The 12,620-nt window shown below is 57.3% G+C and overlaps 1 protein-coding gene across 3 annotated transcripts in view; it reads right to left on the bottom strand.

The window, feature by feature from the left end:
- The window catches only part of VAC14 (VAC14 component of PIKFYVE complex), a 91,564-nt gene that overhangs the window by 46,944 nt on the left and 32,000 nt on the right, over positions 1 to 12,620 (bottom strand). For all 3 annotated transcript variants that reach the window (XM_004704558.2, XM_045293718.1, XM_045293719.1), the window contains exons 10-12: positions 11,697 to 11,760; positions 5,619 to 5,763; positions 5,463 to 5,528 (exon numbers count right to left, since the gene is read on the bottom strand). In XM_004704558.2, coding sequence (XP_004704615.1) covers positions 5,463 to 5,528; positions 5,619 to 5,763; positions 11,697 to 11,760 — 275 coding nt within the window. The remainder of the gene's footprint in view (positions 1 to 5,462; positions 5,529 to 5,618; positions 5,764 to 11,696; positions 11,761 to 12,620) is intronic.

Here is a 12,620-nt window from a genome sequence, read left to right as displayed (position 1 = left end):
GGCTCTGGGGTAGCTCCTGAGGGACAACTTGCCTGGGGGCCACGAGGAGTCACCTGGGAATGCCCTCTTCATAGCACACCCAAGGGTGTGGGGTCTCCCCCTGGGTGGGAGCCCGAGGCAGTCCCTGCTATCCTTACAAAATCCCTTTGGAGCAGAAGGTGAAACCCGGCCCAGGTGGCTGGTCAGACCTGAGCAAGGTTCCCTGAGGAAGGAAAAGCCACGAGCACTCCTCTAGGTGGTATGATGGTGGAGGGAGAGGGACTCAAGGGGACACAGGGTCGGCCCCCCTGCCCCTCCCCAGCCCCACCATGGACTAGCCAGGCTTCATCTCAGCCCAGACCAGGCTGGGAAACAGGCCTCCTTCTTCCTGCTCCGGCAGCTCAGCCAGGTTCCGTGAGCTCCTGGGGAAGAGGCCCCTCTCTCAGTTCTTTGGGCCTGCGTTTCCAGAGGACCCTCTTCTCCCCAACAGCCCACCCTCCAAATGAGGGCCTGCATATGGCAGCTTGTTTCCAGCAGGGGTCAAGAGCAGGACTGAGTTCTGACTTCTGAGAGGCACTGGTGAGGCCCCGACAGAGATGGGAGACTCGACCTGGTTCATTGCCACCCGGCAACGTCAGAGAAGGGCTTTGGAATGAGAAGCTGATGCCAAGGGCTCAAGTAGAAAGAAAATGTTTTGAGAATGATGATGGCAACAAATGTACAAATGTGCTTGACACAATGGATGGATGCATGGATTGTGATAAGAGCTGTACGAGCCCCCAATAAAATGATTTAAAAACAGAGAGAGAGGGGCTTTTGAGATGGCTCCAAATCATTCCTGAGACCCAGCCCTGTCCCCTGAGTCTGGGTGCCCCAGTCCTTCATGCGGTTCATGGCCCCTCTGAGCTGGAACACCTCACTGCCGTGACGGAGGTCCCTCAAATGCTGTTCACAATTCCTAGAAAGGCAAGTCTCATTCACCTTTTGCTGCCTGTCCCTCAGTTATGTAAGCCATCAACTCCCGCCAGCCATTTCTCTGCGCAGTTACTCTGAAGCCTGGGGAGGAGGGAGAAGGGAAGGTCTAGTGGGGGCTGAGAATCCTACTCCAAAGCTAACGGCAGCCTGGCTTCCCAGGTGTCGGGGGGAAGCTGGCTCTGAAGCCCTCACACTGCATGGAATCTAAAGGTTTTGCTCTGAGAGAGAAGATGTGGCAGAGAATGCACCCTGGGCAGGTCCTTGTAGAGCAGTGGTTCTCAACCTTCCTAATGCCGCGACCCTTTCATACAGTTCCTCATGTTCTGGTGACCCTGCATGTGGGCGGACCCGCCTGGAGACAGATAGAGGGGTGGTGTCTTGGTTCCTAAGACCATCGAAAATATGGCCTTAGGTGACCCCTGTGAAAGTGTCGTTCGACCCCCAGGTTGAGAACCGCTGTTCTAGAGGATCCTGACCCAGGGGTGGGTCAGAAGACCTTCCAGTCTGTGGGGTAGGGAACAGAGACCGCCCTCTGCTGCAGTCCTTGCTGCGGAAACGTAGGGACTCGGGGCAGGCGGGGCTGTGCTTCCTGTGGACAGGCGGCGACCCTTGGACAGACATCCTGAGCGGCATCTGAGGCTGGAGTTTGCCGTGAGTTTCCAGGGTCGGGCCTGTCTGTGCCAGGGCTTCTCACTTCCTGCTTTCGGCGGAGCCACATAGCACACCTGTGAGGCTGGCTCAGGACTAGCCTCCCAGGGAGCAGACAGTGCTGGGGAAGGGTACAACACAATCACCAAAACCCGAGACAAATGGAGGCCTACAGCGAAGCCCCTACAGCCTTGCTGAAGGAGAGCAAACCGGCCTCTGGGAGCGGACACAGCCCGCTCTGGCTGGGGGAGCCCACGGCAGCCCTGCTCTCCGGCTGAGGCTGTGGGCTTTTTGCTTGTTGTCTCTACATCAATGAGCCATGGGGTAGCTGCTGACGCTGTCACCCCCATTCCCTAGATTCACAGAGGCCCTGTTCCTTGTTCCAGTCCCGCAGAGGCAGCTCAGAGCTGGGACTCAAGCCTCGGTCTGACAGCCAGCCGACTCCACCCAGGTGTTTTCCAGGACCAGGGCCACCCTGAGAACCTGCAATGCCGTTTGGGAGGCTGTTGTGCCTGCGGGTGGGTGGGTCACACTGAGGTTTCTCCCAGGCTGGTGGCACTATTAGGAATGTCAAGAGAACCCCACCCCTGAGGCTGCCCACAGTGGGCCTGGCCAGGGTGGCTGGGGACACAGGACATCCAAGCAGGGTCCCTGTGTGCCATGCCACTTAAAGCAGGGTTCCATGTCACTTAAGGTCCAGTCACTGGATCTCTAGTGAAGGGGGTGTGGGGTGTGTGTGTTCAATCCTGTGCTGAGACTATTCATGTGACACCTGCAAATTCTTCTTCACAAAAGGGATTTCCAAATGAAGGGTTTGGGATGATGTTTGCCAGGAGTAGGTGCCCTGTGGAGAAAGCCATTCGTAACAGACAAGCGGGGACGAGGAAGAACGCCAGGAGCCCGAGGAACAGTGGCGGGCATGTCACCCCAGGGAGCCCGGCGCCCGTGGGACTGTGGAACTCTGCAGTGAGGGAGCGCGTGGTCCCCTTGCTCTTGCATCAGTAACCCTGGGCACAGCCCGTCTCCCGAGGACATGGGCTGTCACCAAGGGGCGGCGTGTGAGGCTTCATTGTCACCCCTCCCTGGGAGGGAAAAGCACCGGGAAAGTACAGGACCACTTTGGATGGCCCAAATACGCGAAGAGCTTCTATAAATCAAGAGGAAAACTACACAAAGGGCAAGGGAGCCGAGAGATTATCCCTCCCCCCAATAACGTTAGTGCTGTCCAGTTGGCAGTAAGCCTGTGTCCAGCAGAATGCTGCTGGTGCCCAGGCCTACGCCACCTGCTGCAGCCGCTGCATCAGTGCAGCTTGCTGAGATCTTTCCGGTGTCCACTGACCCTCCGTGTGACCAGGCGCAGGTTTCTCTCCAGGGTTTGCAGGATTCTCCTTCCTGAGCACGTGCCCGAAAATGAGACGGAGTCTCACCGTCCTCATTTCTAAGGAGCATCCTGGCCGCCCTTCTCCTAAGGCAGATTTGTGACTTCGTCTGGCAGTCCCGAGTGTGTGAAGTTCTCTGCCACCTTTCTTCTAAGGCGGCATTTCCGCTCAGGTCTCCCTTACTCATCGGCCAGCTTTTGCATGCATTTGACGTGACTAAAACACCACGGCTTGGTCAGGCACACACCTTGGTCTGTGTCAAAACACACACACACACACACACACACACACACACACACACACACACACACACACACACACACACACACACACACACACACACACACACGACTCCTTCTCAAGGAGCAATCTCACGAGGAAATGGGGACAGCGCTCTCACCACCCTTGGGGAGGCACAAGGTTGGAGATGAGCCTTGCAGTCAAACGATCTGACTTTGCGTCGGGGGCTCCTGTACTCCTTAACTGTGTGCATGCTAGGCAACCTCCCTCGGCCTCGGTTTTCGGAGCTGCAAACAAAAGGATTTCCCTAGAGCTGCTTCTGCAGACGCATGAAGGGAGGGGCCCAACGCAGCTCCTGGCCAACTGTCAGGACCTGCTGCTACCGAGTGGTTTCCAATTGTGGAGACCCCGTGTGTGCTAGAGCAGGACTGCTGCATAAGGCGGGGAAGGAGCCTGCGTGGGACAGTGGTTAGAGTTCTCCACGGAGAACTGAAAGCCAGCAGTTCAAGCCTAGCACTCCTGTAAAGCCTGCAGACTTGTTAACAGTCTGGGGCAGATCTCTCCTGCACGGGTCAGAATCACCTTGAAGCCATGGGAATCTTACAGAAGTTGCTCACCAGGCAGACCTCTCTTCTATGACACTGCTGGCTGGATTTGAACTTGAACCTGTGGGTTAGCTGCCAAGACCCAACTGTGCCACCCAGGGTACACCTGAGGACTTTATACAAGAGAGCCGCTATCCAGAGACGCTGAGACCACAGGATAGCTAGGCTGCGGAGCTGGTTCTGGATATGGAACTCCTGAGAGAGGTTGCTCGAACACTTCCAACAGGAGGTACGGTGGGGTCCTGTCTGAACAGACAAGTGGCTGGAGCCCCGGTGAGTCGGCCTGACCAGCACACTCTGACCCCGATATGGGAGGAGCTCCAGGAGAAGGGGCCCCACTAGTTCCTGGCAGTGCCCCACTGTGGAGGGCACAGGGGGCCTTCGGGGATGTGATTCTGGGTGAGAGGGAGCCAGGACTCACCCTAAGACCAGATCCTAAGCCCCTCTCCTAGAGCCAGGAAGCAGGGGATCTTCTCTCAGGACCCAGAGTGGCTTCAATCCCCTCCCAAGCCCTGACAGCATCTGGCACCTCAGCAAATCGGTTTTCAGGCTGAAGCCCGAACAGAGCTGCTTGAGGGGCCGTGTCTCAACTATTCTGAGCCGGAAGGGATTAACTGACTCAATTTAAAGGACTGAAAGCTCAGCAGCTTCCAACCAAGGCTGCGGGAGGAAGCCAATCTGCTGAGTTCTTCTTCTCCTTTCGTATTGAACTGAGGGCCCTGACTGAGCAATGCATTAGGCCAGAACTAGGCCAGTCCACCTGGGCGAGGGGGTGGGTGGGTGAGGGGAAGAAAGATGGGCTGGCAGGGAAGGTCAAGGGCCCAGTCATAGACCACCTGTCTTGGATCTTTCGGGGAGGGTCTACAGGCTGATGTCTTCTTGCTTCTGAATCCACCCTGCACAGGCCAGTGGAGAAGCTGCAGGCAGCTTCCTGGGGAGCCCACCCAAGTCGACAGCTCAGGAAAGGCGGAGGACCTGCTGTGGAAGGAGGAAGTGCCTGCTGCAGGCCCCCCACTGAGAACGGCCCCACTACAGCTCAATGGGAAGGAGCACTGGTGGGCGAGCACCGCGGGGCTGCCGTCCCTCCTGGGCTGGCCTCCCAGGACCTCTCAGAGGTGCCACTCACACCGCCTGGGGTCTGGGCCAGCCTCTGCCATTTGCACCAGCAGTTCTTGAAGCAAAAGCTAAAGGTCTACTTCCAAACAAGTAGTCAAAGGGCCAATGGCCACCAGTGCTCCCTGGGTGCCCAGCACGGCCAGGCCTATCATTTCACATGGTTACTCATTTCCACGGTCCCAGGTGCTGCCACCAACAGATGGGACAGGTGACTGACACGCAGTCTGAGGCACAGAGAGGCCACTAGAAGGGCAGCGCTCTCACAGGTCCTCAGCCACCGTGGCTTGCTGCCAGTGAAGACATGGACATACCCCGGCAGGTCCCAACTCCTCACCAAGGCCCTGCCAGGCCCCTTTCAGAAGCCCCCACTCCCCAAGCCAGGGGTTTAAACACGTGACGCAGAGCAGGGCACACGCCTGGTGCTGCTGCAGCGTGAGAACAAAGCACGCGCCTTTGAGCTCCTTTGAGCTCCGTGTTCCTGCCTGTCCCTGCGAGGGCAGCAGGCAGGTGGGCGCCATACCTCGTCAGACTCGTCCGAGAGCGTCTGCAGCAGGATGGGGAAGAGGCTGTCCGTGTGGCGGAACATCTGCGGCAGAGGAAGGAGCAGGGCAGCTGTGAGCGCCCCTGGCCCGGCCAGCACCAACACCTCCCTCCTGCCGGCTGGCGGGGCGCTTACCTTCCGGGGGGTCTTGATGTAGAGGTGGTAGAGCCACTTCAGGACGGCGATCCTGGTCATCATCCCGATGGCCATGTCACGGAGGTGGCAGTTCAGGACCTGTACAATGCCATCGAGGTGCAGGGTCACCGGGGCCCTCTCAGTGCTGTGGGCAAGACCAGGAAGGAAAGCCAGTTCAAGCCCACCATGCCCCTCAGACCGTGTCCCTCCAACTGTATACCTGTTCCACCTGCCTGCCTGAGGACTGGGGACAGGGGTGGGTGGGTGGAGCAGACCACTCCCCGACATGCTGTAGGCACTGGACCTCGCACCAGCCTGGCCTCGGGGTTCAAAGCAGGACTGGCTACCAATTCCACAAAGCGTGGTGCCTCCTGCTTGGTTAGAGCTATCACTAGAGTTGGCGGGGGCATCAGTCTGAGAGGCTCCCATCAATGCCCACTTTCATTTGGCCAGCAGCAGCCTGGCTTGAGGCGCCTTGGTGGTGTAGTGGTTACTTGATGGGCTGCTAACCACAAGGTCAGCAGTTTGAAACCACCAGCTGCTTGGAGGGAAAAAGAGGAAGCTTCCTGCTCCTGTAAGATTCGTCTGGGAAACCCGCAGGGGCAGTTCTACCTCGTCCTACGGGGTTGCTGAGTCGGAAACGACGTGATGGCAGGGAGTTTGGTTTTCTGGAGCATGGCTGTGTCACTGAGCTGCTCACACATCCAGACCCCACTTGCCCAGGGAGTCCCTGGGTAAGGCAGCGTGCTCAGCAGTTGAGGGAAAGCTTGGGGGCTCATGACCCCTACAGATGCTTTGGGGAAAAGGTCAGGCGACTTAGTTTGGATAAATTAGCCCTTGACAATCCTACAGAGCATACATAGCTCTGCTGTCCCACACAGGGCCCCGTGACTCGGTCAATAGCCCGGCCACGGGATGACTGAAAAACAGCAGAAACCTGGGTCCACAGGGTAAGGGGGAGGGCTTGCTCACAGTCCTGAGCCCCCAACGGCCCCTCACCAGGCAGCGGAAGTACATTTACTGGGTTCGGGTAGCTGTCCACCACTGAGAACTCCAGAATACGTGGCAGTCTTTGGCCTTGTCGGCTACTGGTGTCACTCCTTTGAGTGAGGGGAGAATGTGGCACTTCTGAAGGGGTACATCTGAGACCAAGTCAAATGTGTTTCTGTCCTAGTGGGAGCCCTGGCCCTGGCCCAGTAGGCCTGGTGTGTGGCCCAGGAAACCGTGACACCGGCGCTCTGCCTGAGGCAGTGACTGGAGTCTTCATGGGTGGGGAGGGGTGGGGTACCCCACTGGCCCAAGGGTCATGGTCAAATGACATTGCAGGCGGGGGGCTGTGCTCCTGGCAGACCTTCCAGGTGGCCCCTGCTTGTCCTGGGCTCACAGGCTGCTCCATTATTCATGGGCTCAGGTCCTGGTGGCTGCACCTCCCCTGCTCGCTGGCGGCCCCTCTGAAGCACATCTGATGTGAATTCCTAAAGGGCCCGACTCTGAGCCTGCTAATTGCCAGGCAGAATTGCTATTTAATCTGGTTTGATGAGCCCCATGGTGCTCATTTCAGGGGTGAGAGTGGGCACTTCCGCTTCCCAGGAGGCCCGAAGACCAGAGCGCGTGCTCGACAGGGTGGGAGGGCCGAGTCCCTAACCTGGGCTGCGTGAGAGGCACACAGAAGGTGGGGTGGCTGGTGCCAGCTCTTGCTCCTTGTCCAACAGCAACATTGGGAAGACCAGGTGTCTGTCCACTTTGTTTCCTAGTCACCAAGTGACACAGAAACCGGTAAAATTACGGATGTCTTTTTGTTAGCTCTATAGAGCCTCCTTCTCAATATAGCATTAAGGAGACTGACCCCATTTCTTGTGGCTCTTACGCACATCTCAGTTTGGGGCAGTCCCAGCCAACACCCAGGCCACGCGGCTCCTCCACATTCTCTTCCTCTAGGACAATCCTGGATGGCCAAGTTCCTGCGCCTCCCCTTTCCCACTGGCTTGTGGGCCTTCTCTTAGGCCAGCAGCCTGGGGCTGGAGAGGATCCTCCCACAGCCAGGCTGTCACAGTAGTTGGGGGCATAGGGAATAGCCCCTTCCAGTCTGCCTGATCTTTCAGTCCCCCAGCTGCAGCAGGGTGTCCAGTGTGTCATGATCATGAGTGGCCCCGCCTGGCAGGTCACCGCCAGATCCTTTCCTGGGAAGCAGCTTGGGGGACTTAGGACTGCACTGGCCCAGCAGTGACCTTGCCTTGGACCTGCGGAATCAGGCTCGGTGGCGTGTGAGCCTTGGTGGGGGATGATGGTACACTGACATGAACCAACACCTCCTGGCAAACACAGGGCCGGGCAGAGCTCTTCATTCATTCACACCAGCCTCCAAGACACGCAGTGTCGTCATTCCCATTCTGGAGATGCAGGAACTGAGGCACAGGGAGAGAAGCACCTGGTCCCAGGTGACATAGCTAGGAAGTGGTTTGAATATGACTGGTCTGACTGCAAAGCCACTGCCTCCTCAGAGGGCAGGCATGGCACGTTCCCGGCACACCTCTTCTGAGCCCCTCCTGCATGAAGGCTCATGAATGGGCAGCCCAGAGGGGAGGAGGAAGTGGTCAGTGCACATGCTCTGTCACCCCCCACCCCCCAAAGCCTCATGTGGACGATGAGGACTGTGTTGGTGTGTGTGTGCTTGCTGTTGACCTGTGCAGCTTGAGTCCCAAGTCCAAGTGGCCCAAAGGGGGCCCACGAGGCCAGGCTGGGTGTGATCTCGGCACCCTGGGCTCCTCAGCTGACAGCAGTGTGTGGGGGCAGGGGCTCTCACAAACCCAGTTTGTTGGGAGCTGAGGGAAAGGGCCTGTTGTCTCACTGACAGACTGGCTGGACAGGGAGCTCAAGGCAGTCAGGTGTCCCACAGGAAGCCAGGGACGCTGGCCTGGGTGCCTGGGCCAGGGCAGGACCGCTGCACCCACGACCCTCAGCTCTCAGTGGGAGGCTGTGCGGGCTGAGTGCCCTTGGCCCAGGCGCACCTCACGCGGAGAGCAGGAGCGACTGCAGGCACAGCTTAAAGGCCCTCTGTGTTGGTTCAAAGACATCTAGATGAGCACTCCTGTGGCCTCCTGAGCTACTTCAAGGTGCCTGCAACACCCCACTTGCACCGACTGCTGTGCTGCAGGGCACCACACCACGAATGCCCTCTCCTTTCCAGCATCTGGCGCTACCGTATGTGGGGACACAGCACAGGTGGATTGAAGGAGGCCCCTGCTGCTGGGAGCCCAGTCACAAAGTCGGGTTCTCCGGGGGGCGGCACCGCACCCCTGTAAGCCCTACCTCTCTAGGGTACTTGCACGTTCGCTCACCAGTCAAACTGGAACAGGGGAAAGCTAAGAAATAAAACATCACTACTCAGCCCATGGGTGCTAGAGGTGGAAAAGCAGGAAGGTTTAGGGCAGTGGTTCTCTACCTGGGGTTTGAGACCCTTTTGGGGGTCGAACGACCCTTTCACAGGGGTTGCAGGATTCATAACAGCAGCAAAATGACAGTGATGAAGTAGCAATGAAAATGATTTTATGGTTGGGGGGTCACCACAACATGAACTGTATAAAAAGGTGGCGGCATTAGGAAGGTTGAGAACCATGGTTCTAGATCTTTTTGTTTGCAGCATGTATAATGGGAAGAACCACATGGAATGTTACCAGTGACCCAGTGACCTTGGGTGAGGCTCTGGAACGTTGGTGAGGAAGACTCCTGTGTCACAAAAAGTTGGACCTAGAGCAGTCTGGTCTCCCAGGGGCCCTTCCGGTGGCTCCTCCTCCCCTGGGCCCACTTGGGGTTCCTCCCAGGATCCTGGACAGGCCAGAACATGAAGGGAGCGGGCAAGGGTTTGTGCTTGCGTTTAGTCGGTTCATCTCCCCTCATTTTGGCTCAAGTGAGAATTTCATCACAAAAACCTGGGGTGCTACACTGGGCTGGGAGGAGATCTCGGAGCCCCCGAAGTGGACTGAGAACATTGTGTGTGTAGGTGGGGGTGGGGGGTAGGGGCTTTTCTGACAAGAGGCTTTGATGGCATCTACAGGTCCGTGCCTACCCTCAGGACCACTGCGGAGGCAATTTCCTGCCAGGCTGAATAGCTTCCTGTCCCGGAAGTGCACCCCAGTTGGACGGCAACTGTGGACTGGCATGAACCGGGCACAGCCAGCTCTGAGGGCGGCACTCCAGGCAAGGTCATGCACCCGGGACGTGACCCTGCAAGATGACATCTCATCCCTCTGGCCACCCCACCTGCCACTCAGAGGAACTGCACCAGCTGCCGCCTCCTGTGGTGGAGGGCTCCTTCCTGCTCATGCCGCACAAGCTGGGGCCCAAGCTACAGTGTCCAGTCGGAACGTTACTTCCTCAGCACACAGTTACCTGTGATTCTGGCCTTAGGCGGGCAGCCACTGGGGGGACACTGCCACCCCTCCAGGAAAAGAGATCACGGGTGTTCTTCTTGACCTTTTCCGTGACAATGCTTGGCAGAGGTCAACCCAAGTGCTGGTTCCAACCAGGAGGTCTCTCTGGTTTCAGAACAGGCACAGGGGGACTCCCATGTCTCTACCCACCTGGGGTTCTAGAAAAGTGAGAGGCAGCTGAAAACCAACACTTGACTAAGCCACGTGGACCAGCTTGCTCAGTGCCCAAACAAGCACACAACGAAACAACCTAACTCACCACCATCCAGTTGATGCTGCCGACTCAGAGTGACCCTCTGGGGCAGGGTAGAACTGCCCCTGTTGGTCTTCCAAACGAACTCTTTAGGGGAGTCGAAATGCCCATCTTTCTCCCATGGACTATCTCCAAAGTCAAACCACCGACTTTGAGGATCGCAGCCCAATAAGTAAGCACTATGCCACCAGGGCTGCACGCTGCGGGACCAGCTGTTTGAACTTGATCAGCAACTTCCCAGCAACTTGGGAAGAAGGAGCTGGCACTCCGAGCCCCTGGTAAGATTAGGCCTCGGGAGAAGCTGTTGGGAGGCTCTCCTCTGCGCGGCAGGGTCACTCTGAATCCCAATCATCGACGGACTGGATGGCAGTGGGTGTATGTGTACAGGGCCGCTGTGACAGGAACGGACTCGAGGGCTCCCAGCAACCAGTGCACACATGCAACCAGGACTCAGACTTCTCAACACACACCAGGCTCCTTAAAGATAAACATGCATTAAAGGATGACACCAGAGGATGAAAGGGCCTAAGAACCTTCTGGGGCTGAGTGTCCAAAATCACCCCTTCCTACACGGCTGTCTCCCACAGCCACGACCAGGTGTCCTGTTCCAAGGGAGGGAAGCGCCGCAGGAATACCACCATCCATTCCTGTCCCAGACGCCCTTGCACTCAAAGGAAGCTCAAAGGACTGGCTCGCTCAGGCTTGGGGGAGCTGGAGGGGTGGCTCTGCTGCCTGGCCTGCACTGCCCTCACGTGGAAGCCTGTGCTGCTGCAGCTGAGCTGGGATAGGCTGAACAGAGTCCTGCTGCACTCTAAGGCGCAGGGATTCCTACCCACTTCTGAATGGTCCTCCAACCACCTTTCCCTGGATCTGGGGTTTTGTCAGCCCTGTGTTAGCGAGAACAGGAAAACGCATGGGCGGGGCATCTGGATGTGCGGCACCTCATCTTACATTCAGCACTCCCTGGACTCAAAAGGCTTCTCCAATCCAGCCCAACCCAACGTCATTGAGTCGACACCAAACCATAGTTACGCTATAGAACAGGGTAGAACTGCCCCTGTGAGTTTCCGAAACGCTCTCTTTGCAGGAGTAGAAAGCCTTGTCTTTGTCCTGCAGAGCTGCTGGTGGTTTCGAACTGCTGACCTTGTGGTTAGCAGCTCATCTTATAACCACACCACCACCACAGCTCCTTCCAGAGGCTTCTAGTCCCTCCCAAAAGGCTACCCATCCATTAGAACTGGGGGTGGGTTCCCTCAGCCAGTACCTCCTGGGGCCTTGAGGGGGCCCAGCAGTGGCCCTGGGTCTTGGCGGCAGTCTCCTGTGCTTGGGAAAGATCAAGGCTGCCCGTTTCCAATACACGGGGAACAAACCCGTCTGGCTGAACAAACCACTCACCTGGCTGCAGGGAAGACGCTGATGCTGCTACTGAAGCTCGAGTCACAGGAGCCATCTCGATCTCCTGGGGAGAGGGAGAGGAACCTGTCATCACACTAGAGCTGGGAGGAGCGGATAGAGCCCAGTGCACGGGCCATGCGGAACCGAGTCCCCACACCTTCCCTCAGGGCTCCTGCAAAGGCGCGTGGCTCTGGAGCCCCGAGGACCCCAGGACTACGCAGTTCCCACCACTTCTGAGATGGGAGCACGGTGCTCTCACGTGGGAGAGGCGGTGCCAGTGCTGACCCCTTGGCCCAGGGACACTGGATGTTAGAGATGACTTTGGTCAAATGATGTCGGTGCTCAGCAACATCAGCGACAGGGAAATGCAAACTCAAATGGTAATGACATTGCGCTCCAAGCACACCCACGGGGAAAGCTACACTAAAAGAGGCGGATAACACATCTTGGCGAGGATGTGCCCGGGTGCTGTAAGACAGTACAGCTGCTGTAGAAAACAGCCTGGCAGTCCCCCCAGAAGACTAGACAGAATTACCATGTGACCTGGCAATTTCCCTCCTAGGTCTACACCTCAGAGAAACGAAAACTCACATCCACACAAAACACTCGCACACAAGTGTGCACAGCGCTATGCATAATATTCAGAGTAGCAGCAATTCAACTGTCCATTATGATGACCGGATAAAGAAATGTGGTCTATCTGTAGGAAAGAACAAACAATCAACCCCTCTGCTGGCGAGTTGATTCTGACTCACAGCCATCCAGGAGGACGGCACAGAACTGCCCCATAGGTTTCCCAGGCTGTCAATCCTTCAGGGAACAGCCGGCCCCGCCTTTCTCCCAGAGCCGGGTGGTGGGTTTGGGCAGACCTTTCAGTCAGAAGCTGAATGCCTCTCCTACTGGCACACAGGAGCATTATTCAGC

This window comes from Echinops telfairi, unplaced genomic scaffold (genome assembly GCF_000313985.2).
Source record: "Echinops telfairi isolate 266 unplaced genomic scaffold, ASM31398v2 ScPeMD7_2291;HRSCAF=2852, whole genome shotgun sequence".
Taxonomy (NCBI): Eukaryota; Metazoa; Chordata; class Mammalia; order Afrosoricida; family Tenrecidae; genus Echinops; species Echinops telfairi.
This window is presented reverse-complemented; position numbering and strand designations above follow the sequence as displayed.